This window comes from Alternaria triticimaculans (genome assembly GCF_023758025.1).
Source record: "Alternaria triticimaculans strain BMP 0046 chromosome Unknown scaffold_8, whole genome shotgun sequence".
Taxonomy (NCBI): domain Eukaryota; kingdom Fungi; phylum Ascomycota; class Dothideomycetes; order Pleosporales; family Pleosporaceae; genus Alternaria; species Alternaria triticimaculans.
In genome coordinates, this window is record NW_026055965.1 from 1178363 (window position 1) to 1191919 (window position 13557).

Sequence of the window (13557 nt, forward strand, 5' to 3'; positions counted from 1 at the left end):
GCGAGAAAACCCGCCTTTGGATGCATTTGTCGTGCATGTAACTTCGCAATCTAAATCTATCAACTTGGCCGAGAGGGTCGACAGGAGCAAGCAATCTATCTTGGATTTTTTTCCTGCCCTCTCGCGCTACATCCGGAAGGCGTACCGAAACGACGTGATTCGCTGCCCTCTTTTTAATTTCTCCTCTTTGTTTTCTTTTTTTCGCTTCCCTTATCACGAGAAGAAGCGAGGCTAGCATATGTCCATCACCATCACAACATGAGCATGGGCGGTCGTCAGAAATGCCAATGTAAGCAAGCGCGTGTACTTTGGCGGACGCAGGGTAAACGCATCTACCACGTCCATGTAAGATTTTGGAAGAAAGGCGAAATGCTCAACATGGGTCATGCTGGTTGTGTCGTGTTTCTGCAAGTTGCCGGTGAGACCATTGGTGCGGGATAGGGAGGACAGAGCGTCGGTGTTGCAAAGTTTGGCACCCTGGACGCAATGAGGTCAGAATCGTAAGATGTTTACCATAAGACGGGCGGACGTCGGTGCTTGGGGGATGGGCGTACGGGCGTATACTCATTACGCGGTTTCGTTACTGTAGCCCAGGTTCGCAAGATGATCCTGTAGATGGATGGGGGTGACAGCACGTCAAACCTGGGTTTGCTCGGGCTTGGGTCGCAATTAAGCTTTTGGGTAAGCGGCGTGCACCTGGAATTGGCCGGTCCGGATGTTGTTCCTGGGCTCTGGGAGTCGGTATCGCACACGGTATGACGGCCTTGTGCTTCACACATGCAGTCTGGGGAGCGCTTGGCTTGGGGGTCGGACAATAGCGTATGTCTCTCAAACTACCTCTTTCGGTAGCCTTGTGCTCTACTCTTGTCTATCTTGTGGTCAGGCCCGATTAGTATCCCGCAGAATATTCCGATTATGTCCACCAGTAGGAGGCTGTGCGCATAAAGGCCTCACCTGGGCAGTTTGGAGTGTACGGAGTGTTCTCCTAGACATTCTACGGATACATGGTGTGCTATGACGCGATGGAGCTAGTGAGGCGCGTTATCAAGATCGAGCATTGTCGCACCCTCTCAAGATCCATGGATAGCAAGTAAAGCAGGCAACATCGCGTGTAACACATCTTGTCACGCATACACCTAGGGCAAGAAGTGGAAACATCTTGAGTATTCTATATACAAGTTGACTGTAACTAGAAGCTAGGAAAACGTAGTATGCACGTACTTTGCTGTACAAGTTCCTCACAGACTATCCTTGTAACCTAGATGTGAAACGAACTGTATTCACACAGATGGTGTGTAGCTTGTCACGATAACCGACTGCTTCAATGCACATGACTCGATGTTTCAGAGGTTGCTTCTGCCCAAGTAGATTAAGGCGGCGCAGCTTCCGAAGATACAGAGATCAATTCGCGCAGTATCGATTCCCTCCCCTTCAGATAGAATCTCAGAAGCTCATTCGCTGTCGCTGGGGATATAGATGACTTCGTCATCGTCGCCTGGCATACTAGGCTCGCGACGTCCTCTGGTGGACCTGCTGGCGGAAGCAGTGCTCCTGTTCGCGAAATTACTGATGCCATCCAGCACCCCATCGAGGAGATTCAAAGACGGAAAGCCGCTTGCATTCCTGTGTCGTGGTTGCATCGACTCTGCCCTATGGCGCGTGTAAGGCGATGCACTTCGCGACTCAGTAGCTCTCGTCATCCTGGAGCTGGCAGTCCGAGAAGGTCTGTGGGGGGTTGCGCTTCCGGTGAAGCTGTCGAGCCGTCGCTGTTGAGGAGCGCTCTCACCGCTCTGTTCCAGAATTAGATCCAGATCTAGATCAGAGAGGTCATCTTCTGCTCCGATAAGACCCTTTTCAAAGGCTTCCAAAGTTTTCGAAATGGTCTGGTAAATTGCCTGGGCCATGATTGGCGGGAAGGCATTGCCTATCTGCTTCTTGGCCTCGCCCTGGGCACCGGTGAATTCATACACGTATGGGAAGCTCTGGCACAAAGCGAGTTCGCGAGGTGTGAAGTGTCGTTTGCCGGAGGGATGGCAAGCTGTTGTGCCGCCGGTGGTGATGCAGCCTCGGAGGAATGTTCGCGGATTATAGGCTGCTCTGGGGATGGGAAACCACTTGGGTTGATGGTAGGGGTCGCTCATAGCTCGCCTGCCTTGGCGGGTGATGTGCGTGAGGGCATCGTCGATGTACACGAAGGGCTGTAGACCACTTCCTGAAGGGCCATGCGTGGGCTTTGGGAAGGGAGGTAGAGGTGTACCCCGTCTGAGACATGTAAGTATGTATATCATTGGCATGTGGATCGCATACCACGAACCTTGCAGCGATGATCAGCAAACGCTTGCGCTTCTGTACGAGACCGAATTGACTTAAGTCCTGAATCTTGTAGCGCACATCGTAACCGGCTTGGCCAATATCGTTCAAGAGCATGAGGAAGTTCCTCTTGTGTTGCTCGTGGGTTGCGAGGCCGAAGGTTTGCTCAAGTGTTGCGACACGCGGTTTGACCTCCTTAAGAATCGGACCAACGGTGTAGATGGCTTCATAGTTCTCTTGATCTTTGGGTCCATCGTGAGTACTGACAGGTGTTAGTAAACGATCTCATAATGGAAGTGTTCTCTTACTGTGCGGGACTCCAGTAACAACAAGGGGGCGAGAGGTGTAGTACGTCGACTTTCCAGTTCTCTTTGCTGATACCCTTCGGTGGGAAATCATGTGCATTCATCTTCCATGCGTACGCACCAGGATGGTTTAGGCGGTATGCAGCAAGCGCGCGTTCGTCATTGTCGAGACCCCATTGCACGTAGTAGCCAGCTTGGGCAGCGCCTTGACTGGCACCCCCAGCTCCACAGAACACGTCTCCGAACACTAAACGGCCCTGCTTCGATGGGTGCTGACTCTTTCGCTTTGATGGCTCTTGTTCCAAGATCTCGAAGTCAGGAGAGTCCTCGCGTGCACGCCGCTTCTTTGCAGAAGGCGTCTGGTTCACGACAACGTATCCTTCCTCTTCAGTTTCCTCTACCGATATTGAAGTCTGGCGAGAATTACCGGGATCCGAAATTTGAGCTGGTGTCGCAATCGCATCCGCCTCGTGGGTATATAGATGACGGACGACGCCTCCATATGGCTTTGTCCTTGTGCCACTTATGTAGAGAACGTTGACGACACGGCAAATGAGCCTACCTCCGTGGAAGATTTGTCGCTTGATTTCGTCCTTACTCATACTATTCGGCCATGCAGCACAACCGTCGGATCGGAAGCTGAGGAACGGGTAGGGTTTGTTGGTCAGCGTACAGTCGCGTACTCGTAGGACATCTTCGATTTCGATGTCTACCATTCCAGCGACAAAAGGTGATGTAGTGTCATCTTCATCAAGACGTAGGACCATGCCCAGTTCGTTCATCTTCCCTTGAGAGAAGTCAGTACATGTCCTCAAGTCTGTCTTTCGGTCGTACTCACAGTCGAAGACCTGACCAAGGTACTTTGTACGCCTCATGCGCCAACCGCGGAGTCGCACTTCATCCGTCTCCATGTTCATGAGTATGTTCTTGATGCGTAGAAAGTCTCCCGAATGCATAGCGCCCTCATTTTGGTTTGAGTGATCTTTCAATTCCACTGTGTCGCCCGGTTTGATGACGAAACCTGTGCCGACTTTGTATGTCTGGATCGCAACATCCGGTAGAGATATTTCGTTGCTTGGCAGAGGTTTGTGGGTGCGGGTCTTTCCCTCGTTCGAGCTCGGAGTGGTTGGTGTAGCAGACGCCTCACGAGAATTAGTCGCGATAATGTCAGGATCGGACTCGGAGTCTAAAGGTAAATGTCAATCAACAAGCTTTGTTCAACTTGGAAGTAGCGGCTCACCATAGTCAAGCAACTCGATATCGCTCTCATTGTCGTTCCACTTCTCGTCATCTTCGTCGAGTACCATGTAGGGTCGTGTTGACGACATGTTGTCTGCTGCTGCTGCTTGATCTTAGCGACACGACTATGAAATTTAGAGTGGAAGGCGCGACGATTCACGCGACGTACCTGGCAGTTGCCTTGTGCACGAAGTCGCGACTAGGCGATTGCTGCAATATGCGCGCAAGCAACGATGGCTGGAGATTTATCGCGACTTGAGAGTTGCGAAAGGCAACGAAAATGCAGGCACAGTGTTGCTGTCGCCGTTATTTGAAGCTGCTTGCGTGGTAGTTAGCAGTCGAAACTGCGAGAGACACTGTGCTGTTATTTTAACAAAGAGGCCAGAGCGCCAAGGCATCAACGGTGAAGGTGAGTCTGGTAGACGCCCGAAAGGGAAGGAAGGTGAGCTGCAGGTCAGTTTTTTGCAAATGGCGTGGGCAACCTAGAGAGCTCACGCGTCCTAACGCGCGGTGAAGGCGAGTTGTGATGATGAAGATTGCGATGCAAAGGTGATCCTGGTCCACTGGTAGCCAAAGTCATGAACAAACATACATAAAATGTGAGATCAATCTCTCGGAATGTGCAAGGAATAGAAGATAGTTGTGGTGACTGGAGGATCCGACAGTGGAATGAGACGTAATCCATAGTCATAAACATATTGCAGTAAATGTACCCCGCGCGATTCCACATACGTAGTGTAGTAGCGATGTGTTCAGCAAGATGCAAGTAATAAGTAATGTAGGGATTTGGAGATAAGAAATGCCCTCGAGGATGTTATCCCACTTAACCCAACTATACAAAGGCGCCTATACCAAACCTCACCGTCACGATCTCGCGTCGTGGCTCATCGGATGGTCTTTTGTACAAACTCCTTCTCCAGGCGTCCGACCTCCTGCTTGAAGGTCTCGACTTCTTTCCAGCAATCCAGCGGCCGGCGGTCGTGTGTCCGCAGACATGAGACGACAGCCTCCTTGGCCTTGGTGACATCGGCATCGGCTTGCTCCAACTTCTTCCTCTGCTCGAGCTTCGCCTTGAGCTGCTCGATCTCCTTGGTGACACTGTCCCTGCTCATGTCCTTTTGTCTTTGCTTCTCGGCGAGGGTGGAGCTGCTGGATGTCGCATCCTGGATCTTCTCGACTAGGGAGGGTTCATCCGACTGTGGGGTCTCGGTGGAGAGGGTTTCGCTGAACTTGGAGAAGTTTTGGGTTTCTTGTTCGCGCAGCTTCTCGAGCTCGGCGGTTAGACGTTCCTGGTACTGGAGTTCTTGCTGTCTTGATCGCGCCGAGTCTGTCTGCAAGTGAGTTAGCCCCAATTCGTCCATTTGAGCCATTGGACGTACGAAAGTGTTCTTCTGCAGCGATCCGACGAGTTCATTGGAGAAGCTGTAGGGGTGATCTCTGCGCGCAAATTATCAGCACACGACGTCACTGGCTGATTCATCTCTTATGAGGGGCCGGGGCCATTGAATGCGGAAGATGCGACGTACGAGGAGAAGACGTGCTGCTTGACCTCTGACGAGGGTTTTGAGTTCTCGGCGCCCATGGTTGCGGTGGTGGCTCCTGGGGATTTCTAGGGCGATGATGCTGTTCCTGCAAGAAGTCGGAGCTGACGGCTTGGCCGACGAAAGCACGCTAGGAAACATCCCTGCAAACGATCCGAGGGCGCGTCAGGGAAACACCAGAAGTCTCCCCTCATGTTTGTGTTTGTGGGTTGCGCTTCCATTACGTGACAATTCACAACGCACCGCGAGGATACAACTTGAGCAACTGGCTGTTGTCCACGTGACCATCCATTGGCTATCATTACCCAAACCACGACCCACGACGACATCATCACAGCCAACCCAGCCCCTCTCTGCCCGCGATGCAGTCCTCCCTAAACAACTGGCTCAAGAAGCCAAGCCTCGATAAACAACCCGCGCCGCCCTCAAACGCTCCTCCAATGGCATCATCAAAGACGAACCGGCCACCGCCTCCCCCAAAGTCTGTCTCTGCGCCGACGCGCGTTCCTTCTAACCCGACCCCTACGGCCTCAGCCATGGAGAACTGGAACGACATACCCGACGACTTCCTCCAAGCACCCTCAAGACCGCGATCAAAGAAGAGCCCTCGTCCCTCTCGAACAGTCACGCCTGCTATCTCGCGCATACCTTCACCCATCTCCCTCTCTACCCAACAGCCAGCCATCCCGAAGCTCTTCGACCTACGCCCTCTACCGCCGAACGTCCAGCTCGTACCCCTCACCGAAGACTTGTTACCAGCATTCAAGCGCCTGAATACCCTCACTCTCCCCATATCCTACCCAGAGACCTTTTACAAGGAAACAATGACCGAGCCACACCACGGCATTACCCTCGTAGCAGTATGGCACTCGTCGCCCGCGAATGCCACCTCAGCATCACCCACAGAGAAACCACATCTAGTTGGTGCCGTCCGATGTCGCATACTTCCTTCCTCGAACCTATACATCTCCACTATTGGCGTCCTAGCTCCCTACCGCTCCCACGGCATCGCTATGCATCTTCTACAGACGATAGTGAAGAAAGCCGTCGAGCTTCACAGTGTACGCTGTGTCACAGCACATGTATGGGAGGCCAATGAGGAAGGCATGGAATGGTACAAGAAACGGAACTTTGAGATACTTGAGAGAGAAGAGGGATACTACAGGAAGCTGAGGCCACAGGGCGCCTTCCTTGTGAGGAAGTGGATTGGTGTTGGAGACCTTCTGGGAAACGGCACTCAGCAACAGAATGGAGCAGGTGGTGAATGATCAGGTACTACCCTCCGGTCACGGACAGTAACTACCGTTCATTTTACCCATGTGCCTCTTGAAGCACTACTACCAGCACTCGGCTAGAGCCTTTTCGAGCAGTGTTAAACCCAAAATCTGGACCAGCATGCAACGAGCCCACTTTTCTGCATCTCAATTATCCGCCCCCGGATTACGGCACAATCCTGCGATCGTCTCAAGCGTCGCGCGGGTTTCCCGTCAAGTGTTCCGGCAACCAGTCTCACTGCTTGTATCGAATACTCTATCCTGTCGCCATGTGGAGAAGGGATACCAATCACTATCGCTCTGGAGTGAGTGCGAGTCTGGTGTTGTGACATGGGTCAAATGGGTATCAATTTGCGGCTAAAACGTACCCCAGTCTATAAGCGTGGCCATGGATAAGAATAGCATCAAGGACAGTCGCGAAGCATTTCGGAACGCAGGCGAGCTTCGATTTGCCTTTAGGCAAGGACCTTTCGTGCAAGGCTTGTAGCTTTGTGTCGTGGGTAACTCGTCTAAGAAACGCTCTGCAATACACAGCAACAAACGCGGATATCTCCATAGATCGCAGCGCATTCTATCTGTTCAAGGCTTCCAAATGCGTTTTTTGAGTGCTTTGTCGTATTTAGCTGACTGCACGAGATTTCGCCATGCTTGACATTGCCTGTACCGTCACAATGGCACACAAACTCGCTAGCCACAATATAGGCGAATGCAAGAGCAGATTGGGATGGCCTCGTATCTGAGCTTGGCCCTGGCCAGACTGCATGTCTACAATGGAGCCGCGGGTGTTCAGAACAGGAGCCACAAAGCCATCATTGAGCCTGTCATTGACTTCCTAGACTTGAGCCGACTAGTAGCATGAGATCGTGGGTATAAGATGCTGTCGCTGTCCCATCAATTCAGACCCCTCAGCTGGATCAGCATCTTTTTCACGAATACATTCCTATCCGACTATCAAATCACCATGCAGCTCACCACGCTTGCGCTTTTGACAAGCCTTTCGGCAGTATGCTTTGCGGTAAGTAGCTCGATACTCGCAATGGTGGCTCATACTGACTCGAAATAGGCGCCAGCAAACAATCATGTTGACATCGTGCCTCGCCAGACGTACATAATTACATGCATTGGAGGCCGTTGCACCGACAACATCAGCCGGCCTACATCGGGTGTCCCGCAGCCGACGACAAGCAAAGTTACAACGACAACGACCAAGAAGCCAGAGCCGACCACATCAAGCAAGAAGCCCGAGCCAACACCTACAACCACTTCGAAGAAGCCGGAACCCCCCAAATCAAGTACGAAGCCAGCACCAACGTCGACCACCACGACCAAGAAGCCTGAACCGCCCACGACTAGCAAGAAGCCAGAGCCTACCCCGACAAAGGTGAGTCATTGTAGTCTCTCATCGTGAATACATACTAACCTCCTTAGACTACTATCAAGACGACTACAAAGACTACCGAGAAGCCCACAAAGACCACCACTGAGGAGACTGGCCCAAGCAGCACGAGATGCCCTGTACCTGCTTACTACAAGTGCGGAGGCTGGGATTACACTAAGCCTTGGGACGGCTGCACGGTTTGCGAAAAGGGCTCAACATGCGTGGAACAGAATGGTATGTGGAGACTAATGCGTCGTTCTTCTGCTACGAAACTAATTTTTGTTAGAATGGTATTTCCAGTGCGTGCCAAATGATGCCATTGTAGCGGAGTGATGAGATGGGTCGGCTTTCACACGCGTCTAGATAGATGGTAAAGCAGGTGCCTTCGCGTCTATATCTGCCCAGGCATCTTCAGAAAGGAGATCAGTTCCGTCTCTGTACCAAATATCAGCTAAGATACCTCACGCTTGTCTTTCACCTTCGCGCCACTTGCTCTTTCCTTTTGCAGAAGTGAATGAGCTCAGCATATACCCGAAGCCATCTTAAATTCATATTTCTCAACAAGGCGATGACCAAGGCTTACTACGCGCGTCGAAGCATGACAAGGCGCGTGTAGCGGATATGGTGGGGTAGCTCCAACACGTCCCTGGCACGCCCCACCATGCCAAATAATTCCCCATACCAACGTCATACCTACGGACTGAGCTCCGGTAGCTGCCGTGATGGTTGCATACTTCGTTCCACGCTTTCCTTAGACCTTACCTTCATAACGTTGCTTGCGACCTCGTCTTAAACACGCGCTTTCCTGCCGAACATTCCAATTGATCCATTCCCTGCGCGTCGCGTCTTATCACTACGATCTTCCTCATCCAGCAGTTAGAACAGCAGGTCTACGAATAGACACAATGCCCGACCCACGAGTCTTCATAATCCGCCATGGCGAAACAGAATGGTCGCTCAACGGACGCCACACAGGAGTCTCAGACATACCACTCACCGAAAACGGCGAGAAGCGCGTAAAAGCCACTGGCAAAGCGCTCGTCGGCGACGACAGATTGATCGTACCAAGCAATTTAGCGCATATGTATGCCCAGAACCCCTTCTTCGAACCCTTAGATACAACCCAAGAAACCCCCAAACTCTCAGCCACTGACCCCACCCACACAGCTACGTCTCGCCCCGCACACGCTCCCAACGTACCCTCGAACTCCTAAACCTCGGCTGCAAAGAACGCTACCCCTGGCACGACGCCTCAAAACCGCACACGCCCGACATCCGCACACACGCCACGATCGAAGTAACAGAAACCGTCCGAGAATGGGACTACGGCGACTACGAAGGCCGCGTGACCTCTGAAATAAAAGCCGACCGCGAGAAACGCGGATTGGGATCTAACTGGGACATCTGGAAAGACGGGTGCGAAGGCGGCGAGAGCCCGGAGGATGTGACGGAGAGACTGGATAAGTTGATCAAGGAGTTGAGGGAGAAGTACCACAAGGGTAAGTTTGGGAAGGATGGGAAGCCGAATGATGTGCTTATTGTGGCGCATGGACATATCTTGAGGAGCTTTGCGGCGAGGTGGGTGGGGAAGAGGTTAGAGGAGAATCCTAGTTTGATTCTGGAGGCGGGTGGTGTGGGGACGTTGAGCTATGAGCATCATAGTATTGATGAGCCGGCGATTTTGCTGGGTGGTGCGTTTGTGGTGGATGTTGTGGAGAAGGAACAGGAGGAGAAGAACGAGAAGTCGTAGGTATCTTCGTGCAAATCACCCAAGAGTCTACATCGCCTTGGGGTCTTATTAGATGTCATTGTTTGTACTGATGTTGTCTGCAGTGCACATGTTACATCACAGCAATCACCAGTAAGTGGGTTCAGTTCTTTGCATTCGTTGTCGTAGTCCCATCTGTTCTGTCTGTCTCAAACTCTGCGTATCTCATCAAGCTCCTGCAACAGCAACTTTTGGCATAGCGTTCTGATACTCTCGACTCCTCTTTTTCGCCAACATGCCGAGCTTATCGGCGTTCTTAAGCGCCCACAAGCCGAACTCACGTACCGCAAAAGCGTTCATCAGACTGTCCCGGCCATACTCGGGGTCGCTCTTGAGCTTGATCTCAGGAAAATCGCGACACAAGCCATCCAGTGCTAGCTGCGCCTTGCTGAGCGGACCCTGAGCAGCCTTCTCAACGACCTTGGCGATATCGACGGCGCGTCCATGGATCATACGGAGAGCGTCTAGATCCGAACGCAGGTTGCAGCCAACGATGATGGTCTCCTTGTCGACGAACCTGTGTAGCGCGTCCCGTGCTGCCGCCCAGCCCTTGAAGATCTTGTACCCGGCTTTTCGAGCTCCCTCCATGTCGTCCCAACTAAACAATCCGGTGACCGGGGAGTACCAATCTTTGACTTTTGCGTGCGGATCAGTACAGACAAGGTGGTTCATAAGGATTCGGCAAGTGATCAGATCAACAGCTGCTATCTTGACAACCTCGGGGCAGCCGTTTGCTAGCAGGATTTTGCTGCATGAGATGGCGACTGCGCCAAGGCCTGGTTTGGCCATGTTGCGTTCGGGGGAGGCTTTGAAGTCGCTTGACAGATACGTGGCCTTGTAATCTTCTTTCAATGCCTTTGGAGGAGGTATGTATTCGCCTTGTAGCATTTTTGGGAGATGGCACAGGCCGTCGAGCATCGTAACCACGTCGTACTGTTTGGCGGCACCGATCCGAGTCCACATAATATCGCAGGCGTTGACCTTTCCATCGTGTAGAATGAAGACATCTGATTGGATGAGCAAGCGTTGTGTCTTCGCCTGAATAGATTTGGCCTGGTCAAGCTCCGCAATGCCGCCCATGTTGATGCTGTTGGGGGCAGGAGGAGGTTGTTGGACTGGCAAGCGAGGTTGCTGCGGCATTGGACGAGCGAAGGCAGATTGCTGTTGCTGCACGGATGGTCTGGTTGAAGAGAGAGCCCCCCAAGTACGGGGAGGTGCTCCACGAGGGGCTGGACGACCTGCTTGGCCGCCACGACCTCGAGAGGAAGGAGTTTGTTGAAGCAAACCTTCTTGCCGCATTCGTTCTCGCTCGCGATTGCTGAGCATCCATGAGTCGCGGCCGGCCAAGTTCAATGCCTGACCTCCGACACCGTGAGCGTCCTGCTTGTGCTGTTTGAGGCCGGCTTCGGACCTGAAGGAACGATCACAACCACGGGTATCGCATGCAAAAGCGGCCGGATTGCTGGTATGCGTGGAGGATACATTAGACGAAATCGGGGCTCGGGGTGCCAGTACAGGTGCGTTTGCAGCCCTCATCTGGTTTATGGTGACTGGAGAGCTACCCAACCCGGTAACCGGGAGCACCTCGCGGACTTGTGTGGTCGTCGATACAGGAGTGCAACCTAGCATGTGGTTGTTGTAGTGGCCCAGGGAGCGGAAGGTGCGCTTGCAGTCGTTGCACTTGATGCCGACATCGCTATCGACGGAGTCAGATGATGATGATGCGCCATCATCGTAGTTGGGGACTACAGATGGCTCGTCGTTGGGTCTGTCGAGGTCAACGTACCCCGGGGCAACTACAGCGGGTGTCGGTGGCTGCGGCCTTGTTGTGGGGTGCTTCCAGTCGGCGCACGCACTCGCCATGTTGCTGCGATGATTACTGAATTGCTTCTGAGTAACGAACTGCTTCTGGCAACGATCGCAGTGAACCGCCATTTCGTCGATCGACGGGGTAAGCGCCGTTGTCAAGTTCGTAGATGCTGGTTGGGGAGGTACGTGACTGCTCTGTATCTGATGGAGCTCGAGGGCGTGCGAATCGTCGAAATACCAGCCGCAGGTGGCGCACACCAGCTTCGCAGTGCTGGTGTCGTCGTGATTGGCAGTGTGGTGGTTGAGCTCAGCTTTGCTGGAGAAGGACTGCTCACATATCGCACAGTGATAGGCGGCGGCCTTAGCGCGTCTTCCGCGCGCCATCACTGGTGAGATAGCGACTGGCAGTCACCGTCTTCGTTCTGTGAGGTAATTTGGCAGATCAGGCTTTGTTTGTGGGGTCAATATTGCGAGGAAGGCGCGACGGGCACGGACTGTGGGCGGGCGCGATATCACGTGCATCGCCGGAAGCTTCTGCCATTCACTGCTCATCCTTCATCTTCATAGTTAGCAGTGAGATATTTCCGAAAGCACACAAGAAAATATCAGATTACAGGTGGGCTTGCCGACTACAGGGTCATCGCGAATGAGGATACTGAATTGATACATGAGCCTGTCGTCCTTCGCGACACTGATTAGAGTATAGACCATTGACATGATGACAAACTAGCATCAGGAACAATGAAAACGCTACTCTACCTATCCAACGGCCCGACTTGATCTCGTGAGTGCACTCGGAAAGATTGAGCTACCTAGGTATAAAGTGAGCCTGGATGTCTTCGGAATACTTGGCGAGCTTGATGATCGAGCTAGTACAGAAGGCCGTAAAGCCCAGCATCAGCCTTCGTGAGTATGCTACCATATTCTTGTGATGCCTTCTTGGGAGAAGATGCCACTCTCAGCCATACCCTCGCACGAACGCAGTCAACGCGATAGATGAGCCGCATCAGCTGAAGAACTCTCCGTGCTTGGGACGCACAGAATTTGGCAGCGTATTACTGCCTTTATGAGCGATGATTACCAGAATTCTGAATTTGCTTACTAGTGTTATGTAGCGACACGACTCACCCGGAAGGTATTCGATGTAGCCAATATTAACATCTGCTAACATACAACACACCGAGTACCTCTAGGGCATCCTATGTCAGGCGCCCTCCTAACGAAACACGAGCTTCCTCGTAGAGTGACTCGATAGCGGTTCAGAGATCTAGAAGCAACGAGAAACGCGAGCCTATAGCCCGGTACCTTGATATGTGGTAGCATAGTCCATCTTGTACCCAAGGTACGCCCATCTCTTCTGCAAATGCTTCCTTTCAAACTGACCATCACAGAAGTCCAAATCACAATTCTTCCAGGTTCATATTGCCAGGTCCTTTTTGCTAGAGATCTTGGCCGTGTTCTCTTGGCGCGTATGTGACATCTCTTGCACTTTCCATGAAAGTATAGTCGACGACGGCGCAGCGAAAAGTACCCTTGGATGCACTGATATGTACGACGTGGAAAAATGCTTCACGCTTGTAACTCGCCCCAGCTGTCTGAACTCTGTTCTGACGCGCACCTCCGTTAACGCCTTACCGATGATGTCTCGGGTAGCCTTATTCGGGGCTATGAGGTCAATGAGCACATCGTCCGAGAGGAGTTGCTACCACATCCATTTGTGATCTAGATAGTCAAATCATGTTCAGGATTCCACGCGCAAAGTCAGCCCTGGAATACACACGTCGGTTTGGATGTTGAAACGCACTGAACAGCGTCTTTGTAGGCGTCTGGCAACTCTAACGCAATCATACAACTGATATTGACACATACATGCTTGCACTATCTACGCACAGCCACTTCCCTCACGCACCACCGTCAGCAGACCATCTACTAA

At 52.3% G+C, this 13557-nt stretch overlaps 6 protein-coding genes across 6 annotated transcripts; 3 read left to right on the plus strand and 3 right to left on the minus strand.

Annotated features, from left to right (window-relative positions):
- Positions 1-1451: 1451 nt before the first annotated feature.
- Positions 1452-3943, minus strand: J4E78_006306 (uncharacterized protein; the record flags this gene model as incomplete). Its single annotated transcript, XM_049366919.1, has 4 exons — positions 1452-2262; positions 2315-2572; positions 2619-3801; positions 3856-3943. The coding sequence occupies 4 exons, from the start codon at positions 3941-3943 to the stop codon at positions 1452-1454; spliced, it is 2340 nt and encodes a 779-aa protein (XP_049221625.1).
- Positions 3944-4738: 795 nt separating this feature from the next.
- J4E78_006307 (uncharacterized protein) lies at positions 4739-5436 on the minus strand (the record flags this gene model as incomplete). The annotated part of the gene is made up of 3 exons (XM_049366920.1): positions 4739-5185; positions 5234-5291; positions 5381-5436. The coding sequence occupies 3 exons, from the start codon at positions 5434-5436 to the stop codon at positions 4739-4741; spliced, it is 561 nt and encodes a 186-aa protein (XP_049221626.1).
- A 321-nt stretch (positions 5437-5757) lies between these two features.
- Positions 5758-6663, plus strand: J4E78_006308 (uncharacterized protein; the record flags this gene model as incomplete). Its single annotated transcript, XM_049366921.1, has 1 exon — positions 5758-6663. One exon carries the CDS (start codon positions 5758-5760, stop codon positions 6661-6663), a length of 906 nt encoding a protein of 301 aa, XP_049221627.1.
- An 861-nt stretch (positions 6664-7524) lies between these two features.
- J4E78_006309 (uncharacterized protein) lies at positions 7525-8007 on the plus strand (the record flags this gene model as incomplete). The annotated part of the gene is made up of 2 exons (XM_049366922.1): positions 7525-7532; positions 7797-8007. 2 exons carry the CDS (start codon positions 7525-7527, stop codon positions 8005-8007), a joined length of 219 nt encoding a protein of 72 aa, XP_049221628.1.
- Positions 8008-8952: 945 nt separating this feature from the next.
- J4E78_006310 (uncharacterized protein) lies at positions 8953-9797 on the plus strand (the record flags this gene model as incomplete). Its single annotated transcript, XM_049366923.1, has 2 exons — positions 8953-9131; positions 9215-9797. The coding sequence occupies 2 exons, from the start codon at positions 8953-8955 to the stop codon at positions 9795-9797; spliced, it is 762 nt and encodes a 253-aa protein (XP_049221629.1).
- Positions 9798-9983: 186 nt separating this feature from the next.
- On the minus strand, positions 9984-11678 carry J4E78_006311 (uncharacterized protein; the record flags this gene model as incomplete). The annotated part of the gene is made up of 1 exon (XM_049366924.1): positions 9984-11678. The coding sequence occupies one exon, from the start codon at positions 11676-11678 to the stop codon at positions 9984-9986; it is 1695 nt and encodes a 564-aa protein (XP_049221630.1).
- Between the last annotated feature and the right edge of the window lie 1879 nt (positions 11679-13557).